At 48.6% G+C, this 27,842-nt stretch overlaps 1 protein-coding gene across 3 annotated transcripts in view; it reads left to right on the top strand.

Annotated features, from left to right (window-relative positions):
* Nucleotides 1–20,603, top strand: part of FNIP1 (folliculin interacting protein 1) — a 69,495-nt gene extending 48,892 nt beyond the window's left edge. For all 3 annotated transcript variants that reach the window (XM_042790071.1, XM_042790073.1, XM_042790072.1), the window contains 10 exons: nt 266–401; nt 945–1,146; nt 1,965–2,050; nt 8,368–8,514; nt 10,624–10,793; nt 12,139–13,564; nt 13,940–14,108; nt 15,706–15,903; nt 16,291–16,406; nt 17,347–20,603. In XM_042790071.1, the coding sequence (XP_042646005.1) occupies nt 266–401; nt 945–1,146; nt 1,965–2,050; nt 8,368–8,514; nt 10,624–10,793; nt 12,139–13,564; nt 13,940–14,108; nt 15,706–15,903; nt 16,291–16,406; nt 17,347–17,425 (2,729 nt within the window). In that variant the 3' untranslated portion in view covers nt 17,426–20,603. The remainder of the gene's footprint in view (nt 1–265; nt 402–944; nt 1,147–1,964; nt 2,051–8,367; nt 8,515–10,623; nt 10,794–12,138; nt 13,565–13,939; nt 14,109–15,705; nt 15,904–16,290; nt 16,407–17,346) is intronic.
* Nucleotides 20,604–27,842: the final 7,239 nt, after the last annotated feature.

Raw genomic sequence — 27,842 nt, forward strand, 5'->3', positions numbered from 1 at the left:
ACCCAGGGCTGATGAGCAAGGTGCAGCCTGTGTGTTGCCTATTATGTAAGGCTGCAGGACTGTCCCACCCTCATAGTGCTTGTATATCTTGTTAACATTACTGTAAACTGGTTATTTTTAGATAAGGAACTTCAATAAGCAAAAGAGAAGGCACTTGAGATGCAACACCGGTTTATCTTGAGGGGCTTCGTTTAGTTGCCAGTATTATTTTTCCAAACGCTCTTTCTTCTGGAGAGATTTTTATTTATTCCTCTTATTATTGCAGCATCTCTTAGCAGTCTGCTCATCACTCCGTTTCCATCTCCGGGCTCTTCGTTTAACAAAAGCTGTGCTAGCAGTTACCAGCGGCGTTGGCGTCGCAGTCAGACTACCAGCTTGGAGAATGGGGTCTTCCCTCGATGGTGAGCTGGGAATGAAAACGCTGGTTGCTGCCCATAAATTTTCCACCATTGTCAGCTTGATTCTGCTCTTGCATATGTACATCTGCTCTTGCTGTTGCTTTCTGTGGGGTATTTACAGAGGTGCAAGTCAGGCTGCACTTCAAGGCCTGATCTTCTTTAGTATCTGTTTTCTTCATTGTTTTGCACTAACTAGAAAGCCTTCAGCAATATATAAACCTGTAGGCTGTACTTCTGAGGATAAGAAGCCCTAAAATCCTACTCAAAACACAAATTCTTGGCAGAGATTGGCGAGAACTATGCTACCGTGTTCTGATCCCACAAACACTTTGAATCTGGTTCCAGCTTTTGTGATTGCAGAATCGATTAATGGTTGCTTGTAAAAAATTGCAAAGTGGATGTTATCAAAGGTGATGATTTGACAACACTTGCAAACGAAGGGTGTTTATTGAAGTTAAATGTTCAAGAATTGAATTACACAGGAAACCAAGGTACAACCTTAAGCAATGGATTACATTAACTTTCTGTTCTTTTTCATGCTTCAAGGTCCATGGATGAAAGCTTTAACTTGTCAGATGACAGCTCTGGTCCTAGCCCAGGAATTGTTAGGAAGAAAAAGATAGCAATTGGAGTTATTTTTTCACTCTCGAGAGATGAAGACGAAAACAACAAATTTAATGAGTTCTTTTTCTCACACTTTCCTCTTTTTGAGAGTCACATGAACAAACTGAAGAGTGCAATAGAACAGGTAAACACAGTCTCTTTTGATTCTTGCACTTGTATTGCCGTATGTTCCCGCCAGCCTTTTCAGATTTAATTCCTAACTCTTGTTACGAGTTTACAAAAGTGGGATCAGCTTGCTGTTGGGTATTGGAACTGCACCAGAGAAGAGTTTTGCTCCACAGCATCTCTGATGATGTTTCTTATTGCTAGCACAACACAGGGTGAGGACAGAGCGGGCTGCGTTACGCTACAGGGATTGCTGAAAGCTGGAGCAGTCACTAGGCTGTGTAAGCTCCCAGCCAGCCCTGGATCAGCCAAGGGGGAAAAGTGCTTTTAAGGCCACCTCCTCCTCCCTGCTTCAGCTGTATCTGAGCCTAGTGGATTGCGGGGGCAGAACCTGTCTCTAGGTTATTCCAGGCTGTAAACAAATATCAAGCTTTTTTCTTTCTATTTTTTTTTTTTTTTTTTTTTGAACCCCCTGATTCAGATGTGTAGGAAATTTTCAAAGATTGAAGTTTCAAATGTGCGGTTAGATTTGCTTCAAATCTATCTTCTAGGAAATACTTAGTGGTTACTTTGCCACTGCAATGAAAACTTTGACCCCTTTATGCCTTGAATGATGAAAAGCACAGGAGAAGCAGAAGCTGCAAATGCATGTGCCTCACCTATTTTTCCTCAGATATGAAAGTTGGCATTTGGACCATCATTTTATCACTTAAAAAAAAAAAAATGTATTTGCATGACTAGTTGCATGAAAGATAAAGTCAAACACATGACTTTGTTTTCCATTTTCTGTGCTTCTGTAGCTATGTGTTACTTATCTGTTTAATGATTGTTTTCAAGGCTATGAAAATGAGTCGTAGATCAGCTGATGCCAGTCAGCGGAGTTTGGCATATAACAGAATTGTTGATGCCCTTAATGAATTCAGGTGAGCAGTTTGTCTCCTGTCTTTTGTGTCTGTTTCTTCAAAAGCCCTTAAGTCTGCTCTTGAAGGATTTTCTCCTTAGTGCAGGCAAAGTAACTTACAATGTGTAAAGTCTTCTGCAAGAGTGAGTACAATAAAAGTCTCAGCTCTAGTAAGCCACTATAATGTGTTTGTGTTTGTAGATTTTGCCAGGTGTGTGTTTCCATCAGGGCTCGGTGTGAACAGGACATAGATGATCAAGGTTTTCTGTGCTTTAGGTGGTAATGAAGCTCCCATCAGCCTCTTATTATTTTTTATGACCCATTGAGAGGGGGAAAAGAATTGCAAAGCCACGTTAGGGAAATTTTCCTCTAGTGTATATTTTCCTGATGTGTGAGCAAAGCAAGACCTTTACCCTGCTCTAAATTCTGCTCTAAAGGCGTTTCAGATAACCAGTTACTAAGAAGGAGGACTATCTTTTTCACACAGTAAAATGCAGTACTGTAATCTCTTGCTGTCGGTACCTGCAGAGCGTCTCTATTCAACAATTAATATACCAAGTAACACAGATAAGCACATCCCTGGCATTTAACTGTATTTTCTTTCCATAGTTTAAGTCATGGGGAGGGAATTAAGATTAAATCCATCTGTCCAAGTGATTCATCTCCTCTCAGATGGGAGTGGCAGGGTGCTTCCTTTTACAACCAGCGTAGAGCTCCTTTTTAACGACATTCTAGAAGACAGTGCTCTGATGTTGTGAGAAAAAAATCCTGACATCAGGATGTATTTTACTGAACAGTGAAGGATTGTGAGGGCTCACTCATTTTTCTACAGTTCCACTCACCACCTGAATGCCATGGATTAACTGCTGCTGAAGGATGAAGGCACAGTATTTTTTTTTTTTTTCTTTCTTATTTTTTAGAATCTCGCCTCCGGGCAGTTGCGAGGAAGGGCAGAGGATATGCTTGGTAGGGACAGGAGGCAGGGAAGAGCGAGCACGTGGGCCTGCGGCGAGAGGTGGATGGGATAAGCAGTGCCAAGAGAGGGATCAGAGGGAGCTCGTGACTGCTGGAGCCGCTGGTCCTGCCCAGGGGCCTGAGACGAGTTCGGCAACTCGAAGCAGCCGCGGTGGTTCCTCCGCTCCCCCGGCCCTGCTCTGCCTCTCCTCCCCCATCTCACCCTGAGCCATTTCTCTGCATTCCCTCCCCCTGTTAACGCCACCTCCCCGGCTGTTTTCCCCAAAATTCCCCCAAAACATTCCCCCTCAAGATACACTCAGCAGCCTTTGCCCGTTCTCCTTTGTCCTTCCGAGTTAAACAGTTCCAGAGTGGTGGGGAGGGGTGCGTACCCTGAGTCCAACGGAGGAAAAATAACCCTGGAAACACAGGCCAGATCCCCCTTGCTCGCTTCTTCCTCCTTGGAGGGGAGCTCGGCGGTGCTGAGCTGCGATGGAACGAGGAAGGCTGCTCGTGTCGGGCTGAGGAGGAAAATAATGTCCCACTGGACATGGGGAGATTGGCGCTGTCCTGAGCCGCTGCGAGACGCGATCATTCACATGACATGGCCGTTGCGTAACCAGCACTGGAAGCGTGTGTCTAACTACCAGTTTTATGCAGGGGTTTCCATGGTGATATAAATATTGCTCTTTAATAGTGTAACGAGACAAATTAAATCCAGTTTAATTTTATATAGATGAACTTCCTGGGGCAGCAGAGTTTGGCGATTCTGGAGTTTTTGTTGTGTTTTTTTTTTGTTTGTTTGTTTTGTTTTGTTTTTGAAGTGGGTGCATTCAGAGGCGAGCAGCAGCGGGTGCCCCCGGCCCGGGCAGGTCCTCGTGCCTCCGTGGTATCTCGGGGTGGCACTGTGTGATGCCATCGAGAAAAGCGTTTCTGTAACAGGCAGGAGCCACTTGCTTTGCAAAGCAATACAGGATGTGTCTGGTAAGGGGAAAAAAAAAAAAAAAAAGGCATATTTAAATACTGAAGGCTGGATGCAAAGATGCTTTGGCACAGGTTCAGCAAACCCATTTAGGCCACTATTATCTCTTTAGGCGTCTGCTTTCCCACTGAAGTCACGGGGAAGTCAGGAGCCTGAGTCCTTTGGTGAACCTGAGACTTGCATTGGTTCCTGCCCTCTTAGCAAATTGTGCTGGAGGGAAGAAGGGTGCTGACTTCAGTGGGTTGGTGTTTCTAAAACATAATCCCGTGCTGGTTTAACTCATTGCAGTCTTTTTTTTTTTTTTTTTTCCCCTGAAGGAGAATTAAAAAAACAAAACAAAGAAACAAAAAAACCCCTGACAAAACAGACTTTCAGAGGTTCTCAAGTGTAGCTGATTCACACTCCTCTGGTGATTAGAATAACCTCCAGCCCCTGGGGTGGGGGGGGGCTGGCCACACGCTGCCGCGCTGATCGGAGCGCGGAGGAAGGAGTGTGATGGTTGTCACTGTCGCCTCCCGCCGCCCGAAATCCCCAAAATCCCCCTCTGAGGGAGGGTGCTGTGGCTGGGGGTCAGCCCTGCAAGCAGGGTTATTGTAAGGAGCTGGCTGCAGGGTCAGCCAGGCATGTACCTGCCAGCAGTGGGGGATGAGGGGGAGAAACAGTCAAACAGACCCTTTCCTTTGCTGTTGTCATCTCATCCAGGGAAAAACGAAGCTGCCTTCTCTGCAAGGCCTAGGCTGCTTCTGCAAATAGATGCGACTTGCCATCAATTTGGTGCCTAGCTCCAGGCCTGCCCTTGCATCATTACTCACTTTACAGCAATTTTTAATTTTTTAAAGCAGTGATGGATTTAGCTATTAACACTTGAGCTAGAGGCTTAAAGCTCTCTTTGGATGTCAGCTGTGCAGACACATGACTTACGAAATAAGCTACTGTACTTGCATAAACATTCGACTCCCCCGGTCCCTGAGGCCAGTGCAGCACATTGATAATACAGATTATGCATCTGACTAATACCTGTGTGGCAAATACGCAGACTGGCAAGGAAACACTGAACACGAGGCCTAGGGAAACACCTCTCTCTGCTTGCTGGCAGCCAGATTTGATCCTATTTTATGCCAGTAATTTTTTAAGCAGCTTATGCCGCTGTGAAGCGAGCGGTGCGTTCTGCTCAGCGGTGCAGGCCGGCCCCTGTGCCAGCACGGGCGAAGGAATCGCGTGGGCTCCCTGTGCCGGGGAGCCCTGCTCCTGCACACTGCAGCAATTTTTGCTTCTTCCTTTTTAAGGAAAAATCATCTATGGAAGGAGGGAATGAGGATAGGGAGCAAAGGTGTGTTAAGTAAGTTTTACAAACTGCTGATTTTTTTTTTTTTTTCTTTTCCTTTTTTGAAACAATCCCAAAAAGAGATGCTAAGCTTTGCCGTTACGTTGCAATTCTTCAGTAGCAGAGCGGCTCTGGCAGCGCTGAGGGTGGGAAGCGTTTCTGTGGGGAGGAAGGGCGATGCAAAGGGATGCTCCCCTCCACGAGGAGCCATCTGGCCCGCCTGGTCTCTCCAGCCCCCAGGGAAAGACGTCTGGGACTGGTATGAAAATCCAGGCCGGGGAGGTTTGGAGGCGCGTGGGGGTGAGGGGGGAGCAGGGAGCAGCATGCCACTGACCCACGCCCGCCAAGCAGGCAACCCCCCCCCCCCCCCAAGGGGTTTGCAGGAGGGGTTTTTGCACCGGGCTGCACGTTCGTTTGGCCGGGCTGCGCTTGGCTGGGTCTCAAGGTGCTGTCAGATGCGAAGGTGTTTCCTGAGGAGCCCCCCCAGCCCCTCCGCCGGCTGCAGCCATCGCCTGTAAGGGGTTCAGCCTCCCAGAAGCGTTTCCAAACAGAAACCATTTTAAATGTACTGGAACCCTCAGAGGAACGGGCTGAGCTTTCTCTGGCACGCCGCTGCTCCATGCTGGTGTGCCTGGGGGGCAGCGGGCTGCTCGCTGCACATGGCTTCCAGGGGTCAATTCGATGTTGAATGGTTGTTATTTTTAAAATCTGGTTAACTTTCCTGTAGTGTTTTGAGGTGGTTGTGAGGGTTTGGGATTTTTTTTTTTTGTGTGTGTTTTTGTTTTGTTTTTTGTTTGTTTGGGGTTTTTGTTGTTTTTTTTTTTTTTTTTTGTCTGTTTTTTTTTTTGTTTGTTTTGTTTTTGTTTGGTTTTTTTTGTTTGTTTTTGTTTGTTTTGTTTTTTTGTTTTTTTTTTTCTCTCTAGGTTTTTTTTTTTGTTGTTTGTTTGTTTTGTTTTGTTCTTTAATGGAAGGAGAGCATTTCCCTCTGTGTTTTCAGCGCTGGAAAGCAGTTAATCCTTGCCCTTGGTTTCTGTGCCATTGCTGCCTGCGCTGGCATGGAGGGTTCCCTGCACTGCAGTCACATGCCTGCTGGCCGCCGGCCAGGGCAATCTGATCTCTCTCTGAGGAAACACTATCAGTTGCAGATGCAGCCAGGGTTACCAGAATAGTAAATAACGAATCACAAGACTCGGTCTATCTTTTCAACGAAAACAAATATTTTAATATGTTGGTTTTAGTATAGAAGTAGTTTCTTTTTTCAAAACAGCCGAGCTCCGAGAAGCTTGGCTTGGGTTAGTTTGCATATGAAGGAGCAATAAGCTGTATTTTACATTTTACATTTTACATTAAGCTGTGCAGTTTCTCTTCAGTTTCTAAGGTCAGCTGCATCTGGGCGGGGGGTGGTGTAGGTTTTAATACTTGTTTTGAGCTTTGAAACTCACCAAGCTTTGAAGTCCCTGGACTTGGGGTTTCTCCCTTTCTTTGGGCCTCCTTAACATCCACTCCAGTTAATGGGCTGTGAACAGAAACCTTTCCCTTCATAATCCCACCTCTAGTCCCAACTACTGGCCGAGGCATCAAATCCTGGGGCCCCAAGAACGCTGCCGGGAACCCCCCCCCTGCTTTCCCCCCTCTCTCCAGCCCATTGACTTTGTTTTTTGGCTTTTCCATCGTGCTCGTGGCAGGGGACTGTCTAAAAATCTAACCGTTGAGGAAGACGAGGTTGATTTTGACTGCTGTTAGCACCCAGGATGGATTTTGTAGTTAATGATAACTGATAGAAAAAAATCAGGCGGAAAATGCCGCTCACCCCTTTTCTCCTTGAGCAGTCCCGGTGACTTTGGCACGGTGCGCGGTCACTTTTGCTGCCCTCTGGGGAGCTGCTCTGGGGGTCTTGTCACCATACAGCTGCTTTTTTTCTCTGACAATTAGCCAGGGAAGGACTCCTTCCTCCCCGGAGTGCCCCTCGCCGCGTGCGGCTCCGCGGCGGCCAGGCCGGGCTCTCTCCTCCTGGAGAGTTTCACTTTAAACACTAAACCACGGAAGATTTGGCAGCTGCTGCCTGAGTGTGTTTGCCTTGCCTGACGTGCACAGCCATTGCTTTACTTCTGGAAGTGTCTATAAATTTTTAGACCAACATAAAGAAGATTTTTATAAATCAGGGGCAGTACTAGGGATAATGGGATAACGTAAATTTTTGTCTCGTAAAGCAAAAATATCTCTTCTCGCAAAAGTAGTGCATTAGGTGGGGAGAAACCTGAATTGATCAGCCATTTCCTTTGTTGTCTGGGGTTTTTTCCAGCTTATGTTTTTACTGTGATGAAAATACAGGTTCCCATAGTGTCATAGCATATGCACTGTGCTTAAAGCTATAATTCAGTTTAGATTTTAGATGATTTTATCAGTAATCTGAGGGGTTTTAATCTGGTGTTTTACTGCAGAGCCAAAGTTTTAATCATACAGCTACTGTCCTCTGCAGAGTCAAAAAGGATGTGGATAGGTGTGTAATCCTTGAAACCATGAGGTAACTTTGACTCTCAGATGCTATATTTAAAGCTGAAGAAGTAAGCTGCCCCCCTGCTCTACAAATCCACGCTTCAGTGGGTTTGGCCTGGAGATACACCAGTTTTTTAAAGCAAGGAGGAAGTGAAGGTATTTTTATAAGTTAGATACACCTAAACTTGCCCTTGTCATAAATCAAGTAGAACTGTGGAGGATTTACATGTTCTGAATGAAATGGAGGGAAAACAGGGAGATAAAAACAACAACAGCAACAAATCTTTCGTTTCTTCTCCATTTGGAACACGGCAGCTCTTCACTTCTCACAGTGAGTGTTACTGAGTTTGGGATCAGTTTAGGTAGATGTGAGAAGAACCCACGAGGTTTCACTCTCCGGGGTGGGAGGGTGAATCCATACTATTTAATGAATGACATGGTTTGGGTAATGGTTGACGAGAGAAATTTTATTTCTGATAGAAATGACAGCTGGAGCTAAATGTTGTGGTAAACTCTTTGAGTTGGGATCTCTGCCTTTCCTTTTTTTGTTTAGTTTTCTGGATTTTTTGTTTTTATTTTCTAGAACGACTATTTGCAATCTCTACACAATGCCGCGGATCGGGGAGCCTGTCTGGCTTACTATGATGTCGGGGACGCCGGAAAAGAACCAACTTTGCCATCGCTTCATGAAGGAATTCACTTTCTTGATGGAAAATGCTTCTAAAAACCAGTATGGTGGATTTTAACTTTTGAATTACATACGCGTTTACGCCTTTTTATTTCAAACCAATTTTGGAATCAGTTTTTAAAATCCTGGTAATCAAAGAATCAAAAGGCCATCCATAAATACCTTCTTTTCAAAGCCAAAAAGAAACAAGAAAATACCTCATTAAATGCCTGCTGCCCCAGAGTCCTCCAAATCTTGGTAGAGGCTAAACATTTGAAACATGTCCATAGGAAGCGCGTGATGGGTGTGTATGTCTGGAAGGGGGTGAACATGCCTTATGAAATGCATTAATCTACCTTTCAAAATCAGTTATCATATGATGAGCAAGGTTAGACAGTCAGTAAGAGCCGTGTCTGTAATACTGTCTGACCGCAAATTGCTCTTAAACCCGACTTCTGTAAAATGCCACTAAAGAAATTGTATGCTTCATTAGAACTCGCCTTTCTGCCCTTAGGACAAAGCCTTAAGCGGTTGTTAAAAATTGAGAGTGTTCTTGATAAACTCGGGAGAATCTGATAAATTTACTCTTTTGTCAACACTTCATCCTCTTTCCCCAGGGCATGAATAGGGGAAGTTTTTAAAGCGTTTGGCTCCATTGAAGTCCTAAAACGAGCACAAACATGTGAAGTTTGAGTGGGAACAGCATGGAAAGACCAGCTGTTAGCTCCGGGGAAACTGCTCTCTGCAGGCTGGGAAAGGGGCTCTCGCAGGGGAAGGGGCTGCTGCTCACCATCTTCCAGCTTTGCCACCAATTTTGTCATCTTTTCTCTCCCCCAGGTGGGAGGGTGACAATTAGCAGTTAGCACCCTCCACCTTCTCCTGCCTCAGTGCCACAGGAGAAACCCAGGGGAGTTGTCAGATGTTCTTAAAATCTGTTCCCACTGCAGTGGAAGCTTTTTCCTGGGATCAGCCCCTTTGATCCCTGCTATTCTCAGCCCGGCACATCTTGGTTACATTTAAATGGTCATTTGCTTGGGTTTTCTTGCTTTATTTTAAATACAGTAAGATAGCAAGGCCAGGTTGGACGGGGCTTGGAGCACCCTGGGCTGGGGGAAGGTGTCCCTGCCCGGGGCAGGGGGGTGGCACTGGATGGGCTTTAAGATCCCTTCCAGCCCAAACCGTTCTGTGACTCTGAGATTTACTCTGACGTAAGCCAGAGGGGGATCAAGCCCCATATCCTTTTTGACCCAATTTTAAATCCCTTTTCCTCCTTTGGCTGTCTCCAGTGGGGAAACGGGGCTAAATTCAAACTGCAGGGTTCCCGATGCTTTATCCAAACAGCGTTATTTTGAGGCTCCGTGGGGTCTGACTGTTCTCCTCCCCGGGCAGCCGAGCCGCTGCGGCGGCCGCCAGCACCATCTGTCGGCACATGGGCTTGCTTGGGCTGCGCTCGGGCACGCTGCTCCTCCAGGAGAGGGGACGGGGAAGGGAACCTTGCTCTACCACTACAATAAATCAGATAGCTATTATTTTTCAGAGGAGTTTTTCACCTTGCTTGGCTCGTGAAGGCTGTTTTGCCGGTGTAAGGACACAGTCTTTCTGTCTGAACTACCTTTCTTTTATTGGTGGCATTACAGAACTTTGGGGGGAGGTTTATTTTTGGGAAGGAGCAGCCACATGTGCTGAAGTTGCATAACAGATGAAAGAACACAGCACCTAGCTATTTTACAGGTTGGGTAGCAATAGCCTTCCTCCTCATCAGCAGTCACAGATCTTTAAGGGTCTGGGATCTCCTTGTAGTACAGAGCCCACACAGTGCCGCTGTTTTCTTACAGCAAGCAAAGTAGGTTGGTTTTGAGATGTTTTACAACATGAAGCTTGCAGAATAGGAAGTCTCATAATTATTGCCAAACAGAGGAACTGAGATGCCACAAGATTAAAATATTTCATTTTACTTTAATTGTGTGTTCTAAAAAAGAGCTTTGCAGGGGTGGGAGGGAGGGTACAGCCCTCCCTTCTCTCCCCAAAGAACCAAGACGGAAGGAATGATCTCTGCCGACTTTGTTGGGTTGTTTCTGCAATCCTTGATCCATATAGACTGCAGAACTGCTCTCAGTTTAACATCCTGAGTATGTACCTGGAAAAAACCAATGTTGAACATTTTGCTTTCAGGTTTTTACCAGCTTTGCTGACCGCAGTCCTGACTAACCACTTGGCCTGGGTCCCTACCGTCATGCCGAATGGCCAGCCACCTATAAGAATCTTTCTGGAAAAGCATTCTTCCCAGAGCGTGGACATGCTGGCCAAAACTCATCCATACAACCCACTGTGGGCACAGCTCGGTACGTGGCAAACAGCTCTAAACCATCCAACAGCTTTTTGCGCTCGGTGGGTTTTTCAGATGCTTGTAACTTCCCCCCCAAGTTAATTTTTTTATTATTATTATTCAAAACAAGACAAAAGTGTGTATTTCAAGCTTAGAGGTGGTCACTGTATTTTTTTTTTTACATGTTCTCTAATTTCTTAAGACATTATCAATTACAAAATGGCATCCAAAAAGTAAAGCCCTCTTTAGTCACCTATGACAGGTCTCTTAAGGTCACCTGCCCTGGTGATGATGGAGGATTTCAGTCCTCCTGTGGTCGTCCCTCTACAGGGAAAATCAATTTTTATTTTTTGGGATGCTGCTATGAATAAGCTTGGTTCTGGAAAGAGCAAATCAAGGAAATCCGTCTTTTGATAAGAAATGAACATACTCTTAATGTAACAGGCAAAGGAGCGACACAGTACAGGGAATCATGAGTAGGCAAGCCCGTGGGTAAGGTCTCAAAGCCTAGCTGATGGAGTGGCCAGTCATACCATCTTCTGATTGCTGAGCAGAGAAGAGGAGATGAGCTTCCTACTCTCTGGTCAGATTGTCCTGCCCTGCACACAAACTCTCATGGAATTCAGTTAGAGAAGGGAAAGGAAAGTTTTGCGAGGTTGTCCTGTTCTGGTATAGACAGGAATGGCCGGCGAGTTGGCAAGAAGACTTGATTTCAGAGCTCATGGGACCCAAGGGATCCCCCGTGGTTAGGCTGGCCTTCGAGGCCTCTTGGATCCCTCATTCCCCCATCCCTGCCTTCACGCAGAACAACCCACGCACGGGCACTTCCCCAGGTGAACCTGGAGTACAGCCAAAACAACCCAACCAACCCACAGCAGAGCTCAGGGGGAGGGAAGAGAAGAAGGTTGGCTTCAGCTGTGCACCCGCCACTGTCACTTTTTGCCCCCGTCCTTGGCAGAGGTTTGTTTCTCCTGACAGCTTTCTCTTGGTGGGTAAAAGTTCAGCCCCGTTTCCAGACTATCCAGGGTAATTCAGAGCAGATGCCTCCTCTCTCCCATGGCTATATAAGGAACCCAGGAGACGACCCTCCAGAGCTAGGCACTGAAGTTAGGTGGTGCAAATACTCCCTAATACGTGAGATCAGATGTCTCCCTGACGAGCGTGTCACCTTACATACGATACCAACAGCATCTTTGGGATTCTCTGTATTGAAAACAAAATACTAGCATAGCTGTCCTCACTCTTTGGCCTTAGTATTTTTCTGTTGTAGAACTGGCCTTTGAAAACTGGCCACGACAGTTGTCTGTTAGAAGCATAATTTATTTTGAAGATGCAAAATAATTGTCTGTTTCCTGTTCTAGGTGACCTGTATGGGGCTATTGGATCACCTGTGAGATTAGCAAAAACAGTTGTGGTTGGCAAAAGGCATGACCTGGTACAGAGACTGCTTTATTTCCTCACTTACTTCATCAGATGCTCTGAACTTCAAGAGACGCATCTTCTAGAAAATGGGGAAGATGAAGCCATTGTCATGCCTGGAACTGTTATAACTACCACGCTGGAGAAAGGAGAAGTAGAAGAATCTGAGTATGTCCTTGTCACAATGCACAAGAACAGGGGCAACTTGCTACCAACGGAGTCTGACGAAATGAGAACTCCTAACTGTAGCTGTAAATATTGCAAGTGTCCGATTTCCCTTGCACAAAACATAGAAGGTGTTTCACAGCAAGAGAGAGAAGACACACAAAACGCTCCTAAGGTAGAGCTGGAATCTTCCTCAGATGAGAACAGAACTATTGTTCCTGACGATTTCCAGGAAGATGCTGTCGATGTTAAGCAACCGAGACCCTGCCTGGACACAAAACTAGAGACCGTGGTGTGCACAGGGTCGGCTTCACCAGAGAAACGTGCAGGGACGGAATCTGGTTTGGAGCCAACAGCAAATGTGTGGAGGAAGGAAGATTCGCTGGAACCGGGCAACCAGGCAGTCAGCGTAACCCGGTCACCCGGTATTGCTGTGGAGAAGAAGCCGCCGGATAAGCTCTTCTGCGACGCGTTCCCCTGCAGTGCTGCCGAAGCTCAGACAAAGGTGACTTTCCTCATCGGAGATTCCATGTCGCCCGATTCAGACATCGAACTCAGAAGTCAGGCAGTAGTGGAACAAATTGCCAGGCATCACAGCCCGCCGGCAACGGAGGAAGGAGTGTCTGCTGATCAGAACTGTGAAGCTAAACAAACTGTTGAGGACCAAAATAGAGACTGTGGGACAGCTGAACCTTTTCCTCAAGTTGCTAGTGAGCATCAGAGCTGGAATCCAAATCCATACAGCGCTGAGAGCATGAGTCTGTTCGACGAATATTTCACTGACGACAGTTCAATTGAAACCCGGACTATTGATGATATTCCAGGGCAAGCAGCTACAGACCTTCTTGCTCACAACAGTAGCTTAGAGTTTTCTAAAAAGCTGTGTGCAAAGACTAGCGAACCACCCAGTGAATTTTGTAAATTCATGGACTCTGTTCGACAGGAGACCTACAAAAACTGCTTTAATGAGCAGGACCAAAGAGAGAAAATCTCTATTTGCGTCCCCCATGGGGACAGAGAAAACGTAGAGAAAAAAGTCGCCCCGGGAATTGATTGGGACATTCCAAGAAATGAGAGTTCAGATAGTGCCCTGGGTGACAGCGAAAGTGAGGACACAGGTCACGATCTAACTAGACCAAGCGGTAACTATTATGGAGGAGAGCAAGAAGATTGGGCAGAAGAATATGAGATTCCCTTCCCTGGGTAAGTACTATGCAGCAGTAACAGAGCCTGAAAAAGATAAAGCCTCTTCTTATGTCACATGTTTGGAGGAATGGAGCCTAACTTGGCATCAGTGGTTGGAAAAGTGTCTCCTGAGCTTGCTGGTTGTAAAACAATATAGAGAGATCAGTGGTCTGGAAAAAAATATTAATTGTGCATTGCGATCTTGGCTCGTATCCTTTTCTTCCACAGTGGGCTGACTGCAAAAGCTGACTTTAATTTTTTTTATTTATTTTTTTTTTTTTAAAGTGCTTGAATGAAAGTTGGAAGAGATTGATAAATGTGAAAATGCAACCTCACTGTAAGCTGGATTTGTTGTTTGCTATTGGACATCTCTTTGATATGCCTTTCTTGCAGGTCAAAATTAGTTGAAGTGAACTCTGTCCAGCCCAGTATTGCCAATTTTGGAAGATCCTTACTAGGTGGCTACTGTTCCTCTTACGTCCCTGACTTTGTTTTGCAAGGAATAGGAAGTGATGAAAAGCTGAGGCACTGTTTGGTGTCAGATTTGTCTCATGCTGTGCAGGTAATTAAGCTATATTTGGTAAACGTATTTGTCGCAGTAGGGAAAGGCAAATGTTTTTGAATGTACAAACCTGCTGGAAGTGGAAATATTTACGGTCACAGCTCTCTTTGGGTTTCTCCAGTCCCGGGTCACCAGTTTTTTTCTCCTCTCTCAATCGATGCCTCTGAAAGACGTGGGCGTTTCGCTGCACATCTGGAAACCGAGACTCCCACGAAGCCAGCCGCGCGGCCCGTGCCCTCGGGAAGGCGGCCGGCTCCCCGTGCGGAGCCGCGGAGGAGCCGCCGTCTCCCGCCGGCCTGGCAGCGGGCTGATGGTTGCGTGCCCACGGGATGGAGCGCGGCGAGGCGAGACCCAGGGCGGCCTGGCCCCGCAGGTGGCCCGGCAGCTCCCCCCCCCCCCCGCTCCCCCCCGCGCGCGGCGAACCGCCGTGCTGCTGCTGGGGGGGGCAGAACGGGCTCGCTGCGGTGAGGCCATCGGGCACGCTCAGTATTTTGGGGGCATTACCCCTGTTGTAGGACCACGGTGCCGGCTTCGCTGGAAAAGGAGAAACCAATAGAAAGGTAATTGTCCTGAAGGGCCTCCCGCTTCTCCTGTGAGCTGGAAATCGTCTCTTCTCCGCAGAAGCTTTTCCCTAGACGAACTGGGGCATGACTGGGAAGAGTGGCATTTCCTACCCCTTTCACAGCCACCAGGAGGGGAGTGGAAAGCAGGCCGACACTGAAGAGTGTGATTCTGCTCCCCGCGGCTGCTCTGGGCGCTGTTTTAAGCCGAATGTTTAAGCCATTTGTGAAGTGTAATTGAACTTCAGGCAGCAGAGGCAGCAGCGTGAGGTGGCTGCTGCTATGAAGCAGATGTGAAATAGAACCTAATTGTGGTGTGTGTCTGTCAGGAGCCATAACTCTCAGTTGCAGAAGTCAAATATTGAGAGGATACGAAAGGACCGAGCAGGATTTCATATGCTTATCTTCACCCAGGGCTAGGATGCAGTTATTATATTACTTGAAGTCCCTGTGGGACTCTTTTTGGAAGGAGATGCTTCCTAAAAGTCCAGCCCCAAAAATGCATTGGGGAAGGACAGCGAGGTTCCAAGTACTCCCTTTCTAAAACCTCTGTGGCTTTAGAGAGGCAAGAAGTTGGAAGGAATGGAAGAGCTGGGCACAGGCTTGGTTCCTGACTCCCTCTGCTGGCACTCCCAGAAAGGAAACCAGTGACAACTGGGAATAAACCCGCCCTCGTTAACACAGCCGTGTCGAACTGCAAGTTGGATTTTTAGTACGTTCAGTTTTAGGGGTTCAAAATATACTGTAGATATGTCAGAACTCTTTATATCAAATATCAGAAGCTTATTGTCAGCCAGTGACACGCTTTCAAGCCTGGAAAAAAATGTGAAATAACGACTATCCTTCTGAGACTGTGCCTTGCTCACAACAAAGCTCTGTTTTTAATAGATGGAACGCAATCCTTAGCACACCTTACTGTATCTTTGATGCAGCAGTGTCTGGGACGCGATCCCTGCTACCCAGGATGACGATGTTTTGCAAAAAGACCGTTGTCAGTTGCCATTCTCAGGGTTCTGCTGTTCATTTGTTGTTTCTAGCATCCTGTCCTGGATGAGCCGATCGCGGAAGCCGTCTGCATTATTGCAGACACGGACAAATGGACAGTGCAAGTGGCCAGTAGCCAGAGACGAATGATTGATAATAAGCTGGGAAAAGAAGTGTTAGTCTCGAGTCTCGTCTCCAACCTGCTTCATTCCACTCTTCAGCTTTACAAGCATCATTTATCTCCAAACTTTGTAAGTGTGAATGACAGTTGAGGGGGGGTGGTTTTTAAAGCATCCTTTCACTTCATAGGTTAAAGGGGTTGTCAGGTTCTGCCTAGTTACTTATCTGTAGCAACAATTTTAGTGGCCGGTGCCTCCCCATGTAGCTGCTTGAGCTGTCCATTTAAATGCTACTCTGTAATCCAGACAGCTGTCTCATTAATTCTAATTTAACAGGCAATCAAAGGCTTCTGCTCAAAAGTAAGAGTCTTGCCAGCGAATATCTTGCTAATTATTCCCCTAGACACGGCCGCGGAAAGTGCAGGAGCCGTGTGGGGTCTGTGCTGTTCCGCTCTGGGGCTGGGTGCGGTTTGGATGTAACGCTGTCTTCTCCCTGACCCGACTCCCTTTGCTTTCTAGTGCGTTATGCACCTGGAAGATCGGCTGCAGGAGCTCTATTTCAAAAGCAAGATGCTGTCCGAGTATCTCAAGGGCCAGATGAGAGTTCACGTCAAGGAGCTGGGCGTGGTGCTGGGGTACGATCACACACTTCCTCCGAGCGGTGCTGCCCTGGGTTTCCTGGTGCCAAATCCTCCTCCTGGGCTTGTTCTAAGCACAGCGAAACGGATTCCTAAATGGGACTGGAACCGTGGTGTGGCATAAATCACCCATGGCCGCGGGCTTCTCCTTAGCCATTGCTTGATCCCGAGGATCCCTCAGCCTTTCTCTCTTCCCTCCGGGCAGGAAGGTGGGCTCAGCACTCCAGAGCTTATCAGACTCCTTCCTTAGCTGCTCAGTCATCGCTGAGCAACGCGGGGCACCTGATTCCTCCAGGTTGACTTTCCCTACATGGCAGAAAACACCCTCCGTGTCATGCCAGGCACATAATACCTCCCTGTGGGTGTGGGGCACAGGCAGAGAAGCTATTTAAGGGGTGTTTATAGGAAGGCTCTGAATATCTTTTTATGCGAGCGGGGAGGCACGTGTGGAGCCGGAGGTGGGGGAGCAGCTGCAGCGGGGTGCCAGGGCTCCCGTGGGAGCTGCACCAGCCCAGCCTAGTCCCCCGCTCCTGCCCTTTCTCCCCCAGCTATTGCTTCCTGCACTTGGAGGGTAGGAAGGGATCTGCCGCTTTTCCGCCCTCCGTCTGCTGTCTCACTAGTTTGTTGGGTGCAAAAAAAAAAAACAAAACAAAACAAAAAAAAAAAAACCAACCCAACCCAACCCCGCAGCCAGGCAGGTGGGAGCTGAGGAAGCCAGGTCCGGAGGGGGATGTTGGAAACGAGCTGGTGGCTGGAGTGGGAGGAGCACGACTGGCTTCGGTTTTGCTGGGAGATCGCCCTGCCACCCGGAGCCGCCTGCGCGCACGGCCCCGGCGCAAACACGCGGGCTCGAGCAGGCGACGTGGCTGCGAGCGCACGTGTTCGGCCCAGCTACGTTTTGGGCTAGATTAAATGTGCCTCTCCTGCTTCCTTTTAGGATTGAATCCAGCGACCTCCCTTTACTGGCAGCTGTAGCAAGCACTCACTCTCCGTATGTTGCCCAGATACTACTTTAAAATGCCAGAGGCCACAGACACTGACTTTTTCCCTCCTCTGGAAACGAAGTGGAAGACAACTTGTTCTGGCTCCTTTCTCTTTGAAGCAGCTAAAACAAACTGCTCGCGGAGCTGCAGCACCTCCATATGTGACTGCACGTTATGCAAACCGTTGGAGACTTTTCCCCTCCCACTCCGTCATTTATAAGAAAGGATAAAGAAAGGAAAAAAGAAAAATTGGTAAGCTCGAGATTTCAACCCCAGAAAAGCAAAGATTTTAGCAAAAGCTGAAGATCTGCATTTTTTTTATCAGTTTCTGCCACAGTGGCTAACTGTAATTTATACCGGGGAACGTGAGGAAGAACTGCTTTGAGAAATAGCTGATGCTTTCGCCGACTAGAAATGTAACAAGAACGCAGCAGCTGCCTTCAGACTGGCTTCCACTGATGAGGATCTCGTTAAGATCTGTAATTCTCAAGCTGCAATGATTTGTAAACAACTTCTACTTTTTCATGTCGTAGTCAAATTCTGGATACGTCCCAGAGGAAGAACAGGGGGTGGGGTGGGGGGGGGGGGTGGTTTGTTTTGTAAAAAGCTTATTAATGACACTCAGCTCCAGAATTTATTTATGATCTTTCTCCTGGGGAGAGGGAGTAGCGGGAGACACAGAGGGGGGGACAGGGAGGAAGAGGCCAACAGACAAGCTAGTGATGGAGATTCTCTTTCTTGGTCGGATATTATAACCAGTATTAAATGTTTATAATGTTTAAATGTTTCTTTATATTAAGTGATGCTTTTCTTCCACAACGTAATCAAAATGTTAAAAAAAAAAAAAAAAAATCTCAAGAGAACGTTGGCTGAAATTTCCCCATGGGGTTCCCAGGATGACATGACTATTACCTCTAACTTTTTTATGGTCTATAATGTTCTTGCAACATCATATTCTTTTTACAGCAGTCAGTCAGCTATTGAAATAATGAACTAGAAATAATTGTACCAAAGCATTGGGGAAGAAACGGCTAGACTATTACCCTTAATTGCTCAGGTAACTAATTGATATATTTTTTAAAACCGTTCTACAAAAAATGAACATTGATTACACCGTAGTCTAGAAATATCAAAATTATTTTTTGACAAATAGACCCTTGATGCAGATGACTCTAATCCCTTTTCTACTCACTTGTGTAATTACCAGCAGGAAATGTTGTTTATTTTATTCTCGGCATTTCTCCTTTACTCAGCCATCCCTGTTTTGTCATTGTATATACAACAGTTGTACGAATAGCTGATGGACCCAACCCGGTGTAAGTAATGTAAATATACAGTGGTAGGTGGATTTTGTTTTCAAAGGCTCTACTACCTCAGTTTAACTGGACACTTCATTACAGGCTTTTCGTTGCGTATTTGTCCTAGCAGCCAATTAATGTTGCTGATTTTTAGGTTCTGTTCTCATCGATTACGTTCAGTATATTGAAATTCATGGGTTATCCACAGAAGTAGGAGATACGTGTTCACTTGGTCGTTAAATTCTCTAACAAGCTCTATAAATACGTCGTTCTGTAACCATCTTTTCAGTAGTATAGCACGCCTGCTATTGTTGTTTGCAGAGTTATTTTAAATACAAATCTATTTTAACCATTTGATAAACTTGAAAACAATAGGAGAGATCCCTGCCCCACCGCTGTCAACGAGAAAACCCTCCTCCCTTCCTTCGCTGGGGCTGGGATTTCACCCAGAGTGGGGTTTTTTTTTTCAGTAATATTTAAAATCTGTAACTTAAGACTCTGTTCCAGGGAAGATCTACATGGCGAACCCACACCCCTTTCCATGTAGGACTGAGTCTACGTTAGTAAGTAAATCAAATGTTAATATAGGCAGTGTCATTTGAAACTCTTTTGTATATAAAATCTAACGCTGACTGCTGCAGGGAAGAGACTTGTGCTTAATATGGGATCTAAGGATATGTTTCTCCCCTACTCTTCGAATCCTTTCTTCACCACACAGCTCTGTTACGTCTGGCTTTTGGAATGAGCACGGAACAGAGGGGCCCAGTTGTGTAAACACATTTTTAACGAAAGAGAGGATTGAGCTCAGAATATGGATGTTTAACTCTTTGCTACGATGCGTTATGGAGCCGGTCGTTACGCCTCGGACTGTGGTACCTGGACGTGCCGTGGCTGGCGAGGTCAGCGGTCCCGCTGCGGCACCCCGAGGCTGCCCGGGGCGGGGGGGAGCCCTGCCGTGGGCTGGCACCTCCCAGCACAGTGCTGGAACGGGAAAACAAACACCCCCCCTTCCCCTGCCCTGCCCCACGGCTGGGCGAATCGTGGCCGTTGCTCTGAAACTCTCCAGTTTGATTTGACTCTCAAGACGGGCCCTTGCGCGCCTCGAAAATTAGTATCGACCCGAGAAGGAGGGTGTTGGCCGGCGTCCTTCTCTGCTGCCTTCTGCCCAGCACGCCCCGTCAGCAGCGGTGTAACCAGGTGTGCAATTAAGCCCAGAGGATGCGGCCACGGCTTCGGCCTCCTCCTCCTCCTCCTCCTCCTCCTCGCCCGCCCGCCCGCAGAGCCCCGGGGCCGAGCGGCGGCTCTCGGCGCGGTGCCGCCCTCCCCAGCACCGTCGCGGGCACAAACGCAGCCCAAACCCTCGTGCCACGGGAAGTTTTTCTGCAAGTTGAACTTTCAGGGCACATGAACAATGTGGTACGTATGTCTGTTCGCTAAATAATACACAAAGGGATCTTTTACAGGACTAGAGCCTCGACTTCTAGAAAGTATATCGCGATTGTTTTATGTGAATAGAAAAACTAATGTTTGATTTCTTTTTTTCCACTATTACTGATCTCCATTAACATGTCTTAATTTTCTGGCCGAAAACTAAGTGTACTAGGCACACAAATTAGCAGATTCGTTTTTGTTGCAATTGGCAAACACTGGGCTGCTAAGAACAAAAAATATTTAAAAGAAAGGATTTTACACCTTGCCTACATTTCCCCTATTAGTTGTTATAGGTGTTTTATGACAATTTTTTGCTTTCTCTAAATTATTTAGATGGTGGTACTTGTAAAATGCTGGGTAAAATGTACATACTTGTTATCTCTTCTGTTTTTGTATATATTTCCCAAGATGTGCACTTGTATTATAATAACCATTCCCGATTTTAGGGGAAATTTGTGCAATAAATACCGTATGTCAATTTACTTCTGCTACATTTTGCGTTTGTTTTTCCTACACGCAGTATGAGCGCGGCGGCGAGCGTATGACCTGGGACCGTCTCCAGCTTGAGGTCCGCCCGTCCCCTGCCCCCGCGGCCCCTCTGGGACGCGCTCCCCAGCGCTCGCAGGTGCAACAGCCATTTCACCTGGGGCCTTTAAGGGCTTAATCATTTCAAAGAGGAATTTGTGTTTGGACTCGCTGTCCCGCCCGTTGTGGACGTCCTCGGCCCGAAAAAAGCGGGAGCAGGATGGTCCTGACCGCCGGGCCCGACGCCTGGCTTCGCGCGAGGAGAGCAGGCGCGTGCGTAGAGCCGCGGGGTTCCGCTGCTCCGAACGGCCCTTCCCAAATCTGCCTGCAAAGCAGCTTGGTCGCACGAGCAGAGTGTTTGTAATTCCGCTCCTACAGGTTACCGTAATTGTGCCCAGCTGCCCAGCTACAATCCCTTTTCTCTCTGGGCTGCTGCACAGGAGTAAAGTTATTAAGAAGTCTTTGCAGGGTTTCATCAAATACAAGTTCAAACTGTGGTACGGTGCTGGCGGGAGAAGTGAAGTAGTAATCATACAGCGGGAAAAAAAATTAACTTGGGAAGATGTAGCAGAGTGAACGTACGCTGGCTGTTAGATGAATACAGCATTTAGACAGAGCATTCAGGTGAAGACGGGTCCCGGATTCTTGAAGAGGGGGTAAATAATCAGCAAAAGGTGCTGGTGCTGCGCCCGCGGGCGGGAGCCCCGGCTCTGGGACGCCGGCGATTGGGTGGCCGGAGCTCCTGCCGCCTTCCTGGGGCTGGGGGCACCCGCCGGCGCCCGGGGGGATTGGGTGGTAGCAGAGTTTCGATGGCGACGAGGCGTCCCGCTGGCGGGGGACGCGCGAGGTGAGCCGGCGGGCGCGCCGGGGGGGTGTCTGGCGAGTGAGTGCGTTAAAGCCAGCAGCCAGAGAGCACCAACGTTACTGCCCAGAATTGATTTCCTTTTTAACTCCCCAGCTAACCGGGCTGCAGCAGTTGCTACCCAATATTTCTAATGTATCGTTGCCCCGTTTCTGTAACTCCCTTAATTTTCCTGAAACAAAGGGGAAAGCTAATTCACTTCTGCCTAGGCAAAGGCAGGGGAGCAAGCCACCGGCATCCCAGTGCCCTTTCATCCCTTGCGTGATAACCGGGGGGGGCTGCGGAAGAGGAGATGATTATTTGTGTGTGGCTCTAGTGCCGAGGAACCGCAGGGCGGTTTCGGGAGCCGCGGGGCGGGAAGCAGCTCGCTGCGTCGCTGCTGGCTGCGCGAGGGCGCCGAGCTCCTAAACCGCTCAGCGCTGACCCGCTGTCTGCTTGCTTCTCCCCCTGCAAGCGTGACTGAAGACGTTTATCGTTAAAAAGCAGGGGCCTCAGAGTCGACGGGAGCATACGCGCGTCTTCGGAGCCTGCGTTTGTGCCGTCCTCTTGTTTTTTTTCACGGGCTGCGGGGGCAGTTACCGCCTTCACCCCCCGACTGAGCGGCTCTCCTGCTTTGCCTGCGAACAGTGACATCGCCTGTGGTACCGCTACAGGCAAATCCAAGTAACAGTGGTGCTCAGGTGTTTAAGAAGTATTGCTAGTGCTTGCTGGAGATGCTGCTTCACTGGAATTGGTGCTTTTTTACTTTTTTTTTTTTTCGACAGTTGAAGAACCACAAGTTCAAATCCTGGTGGGACCTCTCCAGGCTTCCAGAGCAGCACTTGGTTCCGCAGCATCGTGGGCTTTGCTTGGAGCCCTTCTCCCCGCAGAGGGGCTCAGAGGGAGATGGGCTGTGCCCAGCGTCTCCCCCAAAGGGGTGGTTAATTCTCCCCCTCCCTGGGGGTCAGCGGGAAGGACCGGGGGTGTCCCAGCGTGGGCAGCAAACGGCAGGGCTGGTGCTGCGGGTCCTGCTGCCTCATGGGGGGGAAAGGAGGAGAAACACCAACAGCGCTGGGCTGCCGCACAGCACGCGCTTTTACCCTGTCCCTAACAGGAAAAAAAAAATATTTTTTTAAAATATATTTCCTCCAGGTTTCACCTGTTAGAGTCATTGCTGCACACGCAGCTCTGAGGTCCTGCCCTGCCCAGCACAGAAAGTGCCACCGTGGAGCTTCCCACGGCGCCGGGGGCACGAGGGGCCGTGGGCCAGAGAGCTGCTGTGGCTCTTGTCCCCCCCGGGGGACCGCTGCCGGGCCACGTCTGCCCATCCTGCGAGCCGTCACCGCCCTGGGCCTCGCGCCGGCTCCTCCTAGGAAGCCTAGTAGCAGGGCGAAGCATGTTACTCCCATGTCTCTGTTTATTTTCATTACCGAAAATATTTGTACAGCGGCAGAATTGGGTTTCTAAACCTCTGCCCGTTCCAGCTGTTTGTTCCCAGCTGGAGCTGAGGACATCTGCTCCCAGGGTGGGGAGCCACCGCCCCAGCTCCTGCCTTCGGCTGCGCTGCGGAGAGCCAGCCCCAACCCGGCCCGGAGAGCTCCTGGGGCCAGTCACCGCTAATGACCGCACGGGAGAAAAAGGTGTAGGAGGCAGGCAGGTGAGAGTCGCCGGTCCTGTGGTTTGAGATGACACTGCTGAAGGAAAGGCCGCCTGAAGAACATCACAAGTGTTTGGTGGCGAGGCACCCGCACACGTGTCTGCTGAGCGAGCGCCGTGGGCTCCATCCCCACGCTGCGCCGCTCCCTCTGCCCGCTGCCTGTTCCTCAAAGCCCTCGCGGGTTTAAGCAACGCCCAGCGTGGCCGGTCCGTGGGCAGGACGGCATGTGTGTGTGGGTCCAGCCCATCAGCACCCACGGGAGCTCCGTACTGGAGCCTTGCAGTACAACCGAGGCGGCCGTCCGGGCGCTCCACCGAGGCCGTCGGAGCTGCCCTTCGGAGCGGCCGCCGTCCCAAAGGAAGGGTTCGGGCCGTGGGCCGACCCTGGATTTCACGAGCAGCGCAGGGAGACAAGCAGCTGCCGGTTTTTCGTGACACTCTGCCTGTGCCCCATCCCCTCACGGGGTGAGGAGCCCCGGTTCGGGTGTTGGGGTGATCCACCCCCTCACTCCCCAAACACCTTCGCGCTTTCTCGTTCCTGTTGTGTTCCTTAAGGTCCTGCAACCCGGCTCCTTCGGTATCTGTGTTTCTGTAGCTGTGTCTTCTCAGAGATGAAGTTACAGACCAAGAAAAATCTTCAACTTTTATTATCTTGGGGTGGGGGGTGGCAGGAGGGAAGCGTCCTGCCCTGCCTCATCTTTTTCCCATTACAAAACCAGAACCTACGGAGGTCGGGGCCATCCCTGGGGCCGCCAGGTTTCAGCCTGTAGAGACATTGTTCAATGCTGGTATTCTTTTTTTTTTTGGTCAAGATTTCATCTATCCTGTGCTTTCTAAACCACCGAGAGAGAGAGGAACTTTCTCCGACTGCCGTGCCTTTGGCTGCTCCTGTTGTTGAGTTTCTAACCACAGTAACCAGAGCAGCTGTTTAATCTGGAGCTTGCTTTTCTTTCTTCATTAACTCCTTAGCGTGAGTTTTTGTGCAGCTGGTGGGACAGACTCTGCTTTTTTCTTAAGGAAAACCACTAAGGAGGTGTGGGGAGCTGCAGCGGTCCCCTGTTGTGGCTGTGCTGTGTTGGAGCAATGGCAATAGGAGCTCTTGGTGTTTTTTCCTTCTCGAGTAGGATGGGCTGCAGTCGCAGCTCTGAGACACATATGTGTCGCTCGTGGCACCGCTGGGGCCGGGCAGGAGAGCTGAACGTGGAGTTTGTCCCAGCCTGTTAACAGAAAACAAATGTTTGCCTTGAGTGGCATAGAAAATTAAACTGGTTTTTCTTATGGAAGCGTGCGGAGTTGGGCTGAGAAAAATGGGTGAGAGCATTTCCTCGAGAGCTGAGCATCTTCCTAAAGGCACCTTAGTTTAGTTTTCTTGGCGAGTAGAATGGATTTCTAGAATGTTTCCACTGATGTCACCGAAAGACAAGTGGTTTATAAACGGCCCAGAGCCCGCACAGAAAGCAGCGGCGAGAGCGCACGGCGCAAAATCCCAGGGCCGAAGCGGGGTGAGTCCCTCAGTCGGCTCCCGGCGCGGAGGTCGGGTCGCTGGCGGGACCTTCCCTGAGCAAACCCGCGCCCGCAGGCCCCGGCGTGGGGATTGCGACAGGCCCCTACGCTACAGAGGTGGTTCTCAACTTTTGGGAAGAGGGTACAAACGGGTTTGTGCGCGCGCTTTTCCTGCCCGGGATGCTTTTCAAATCGGAGAAGTTTGATGCGTTTGAAAAGACTACATTCAGCAATTCTTCTATAATTACTTCAAAATTACAGCCACGAGCAATTATAATTTTCAATAGCTTATGGAGTGCACTGAATCCTAAGGAATTAACTACCAAATTTTCAAGGAGTAGATTTATTAATAGCAGCTGTAACTAGAAATCTTGTCTAATTCTGATCACTACTGAAAGAGCAGAAAGAACAAGGGCTCCTGTTTCCATGTACTAACAATACGACTGATAAAATTTGCGGGAGACATTCTCGGCGAACAAGATAATTACAGCTGTGCTGCTTGTGCCGCAATAATTAACGATCGCACGCTTTATTCTCCAGGCTTGTTTTTCTTGTACAGCTCCAACAGTTTAAATAAAGGTCTTGATCTCTGTCATTTCACATGACATTGTTCTGAGGCTGGTTAGGCTGTAAAAGCCATCCGCCTGGAGGCAAATTTATTTTTCAAAATACAGCGAACAATTTCTTAAATTATAGGTTAGTGAAAAGCCAGCCCTTCCCGTGGAAATAGATACAGTTTTTTAAGAACCGTCGGCTTGAACTGATGGAGTATTAAAATCAAGGGCTCTGTCCCGGGCTGGTGGGAAGCTCCACTGCTCCGGGCGATTGCAGCTCTTCCCGGCTACCAATTCAGACTCCTGTTTTTAGGGGGAAAATAATCCTTAACCTAAATACAGCTTTTCAAATCTGCTGTAGTCGAGTGTCCCATCCCCGGCTGTTTTTTCCCCGGCCTGCTCGCTGGCCCTGCCCAAGTTGTCAGGAATATGGGGTGAATTCCCTCTTTTTCAGAACGCGCACAACCGAGGCGGTGGTAGAGGAAATGTCTCCCATCAGCAGTGCCCGTCCTCCGCCTTCATCACTTAGTCAAAGCATGAGAGCTCATTAAGCGTTTCTAATTAATTTGCGAGCCGGCTCTTTCCTGTTCAGGCTGCCAACCGAAGAGGCAGCTGAGCGTCATTACTGGAGCACGCGGCGGCCTTGTCATCGCAGCGAGGAAAATACTTTTGCCAAGAGAACTGTAACCCCCCTCCCTGCCCACGGTGTTACCGCCAGTTAGACCAGCCGGCCCACTGTCACCAGTGGGCTGTGCCAGTCACGGCACCTTCCCGTGCGTGGTGCCTCCGCCAGCGCCCGGCCAGACCCCGGAGACGCCTTTGCTGGTGGTTCCCACCCCGGACACAGGTTTCTGCCGAGCCCTGCTCTCTTCGTTTTTTATCGTAATTCCCCGACTGCTGGTTTTGGTTGCAGGTTCTTTCCCATTTGTGCGCACACCCTTCTTTTTAGACCACAACTGGCAAAAAACTCCGGGCTGGTTCCTGCTACCTCAAGGTCTCCTTAACTGCGAGCCCGCAAACTGTTTCCATTTCTCTTGGTACCTTCTTTAAAAAGTGCAGCCCGTCTGTAATGCCCTTCTGGAGACAGACCCAATTAGTACTTCACAAAATTGCAACTACTACCGCAATTCTTTATATAAAAGAAAACACTTCTACTGCAAAGGCAATTTTACCTTGGATAAAGACCACAATGAAACCCAACTGTTTAAATGCAATGCAGACTTCTGTGGAAAGAATCTGCTCGCTAGCCAAAGCTCGCAGAAACATCTTAGTCACTAAAACAGCTTGAAAAATTCAGATGCTGCGATATCTGCTGGTGGCATCCATGGCTTTTAGCATGCTGGCATGGCACAGCACAGAGGGCAGCTTATCTGTGACCTGGCAAAATACAGTGAGCTCCCTTTAGCTTTCCAGAAAATCCCAAGTTTGCCAGTTCAAGTTGTGCAGTCACTTCATACAGTGCAGTTATTAAACATCGTATTTCCATGACAAGATTGTTCTTGGTGTCACCGTGTTTCTGGAAGTCATTGTGCTTCCTACAGGCCAGGCAGGTCTCTGCATGAATTTCATCGTGTTCCCGTTTTTAAAGGAAATTGCAAATATGTTTCCAGACACAGCTCTGCCGACACCCTGACCGCAGCCTCCATCACCTCTTCAGTATTTCACACTGGGAACGCTTGCATCTCAACTTTCACCTAGGTGGAATGAAATGTCTGAAAAATCTAAAGAAATTGCTTCTGCCTCAGTATCATCACTGTTGTCCTACCTGATGGATCTTTTCCTGATGTTTTAAATTCACAGTATCAGTAAGAAACCAGAACAAAGCAGCCGATTCTGATCGGAGCAAGAGAAATTACTTCCATGCAGGGTAAGTCACGGTAGGTAAGTGGTATTTGTGTACTTTGGTGGCATCTGGTTCAATTGGGCGGTGCACTGGGCTGTGCACTCGATAACTTGCATCACCGTATGATTCATATGATCATCTGACCTTCAGCTAGCTGATGTTCTGCTTTTATTTCCCTTTGCTCCTTACAAGTTACAGTAAAGGAAATTCTTCCTGCGTTTCATACACAATGCTTCCTTTCATTCAAGGAAGACTGCGGATGGTTGCACTTTTACCGTTTAAAAACCCAACCAGTGCGATCACCCGCTTGCAAAGCACGGGATGGAGCAACACCTCCCTCTCCCCTCACATCCACCCCCCGCTCCACACGCGCTCCAGGAGTGGCTCTACGTTAGTCAGAGCCTCCCCTCCTGGGGGGAAATCCCTGCCAGGAGACGCGGCAGAGCCCCCCGGGGTGGGATGACGGGGTTTGCAATGAGGGTCCCTCCCCATTTTGTGCGCCGAAAGGAGAAAAAGCGAGCAGGTCTTCCAGGAGGAGTCTAACTCTGGAGCTGGCTCTTGCTGGTGCTGTGCCCCTGGGCACATTCCACTCCACACCCCCATCCCTCCCCTGCCACCCAGGGAGGACGGCCGGCATCCCGGGACGTCTTGTTTTTTTGGATGCATGAAGGTAAAAGAGAGTCTGGGGGTCTCTCAGCAGGAGCAGCTCAGCTGTCCACCCCAGGAGAGCTTCTGGGCTGAGGGAAGGGGCCACCATGGGCTGGGGGGACGCTGCTGTGAAGCCGTGTCCCCCCGCCAG

This window comes from Tyto alba, unplaced genomic scaffold (genome assembly GCF_018691265.1).
Source record: "Tyto alba isolate M040663 unplaced genomic scaffold, T.alba_DEE_v4.0 Super-Scaffold_17, whole genome shotgun sequence".
Lineage (NCBI taxonomy): Eukaryota > Metazoa > Chordata > Aves > Strigiformes > Tytonidae > Tyto > Tyto alba.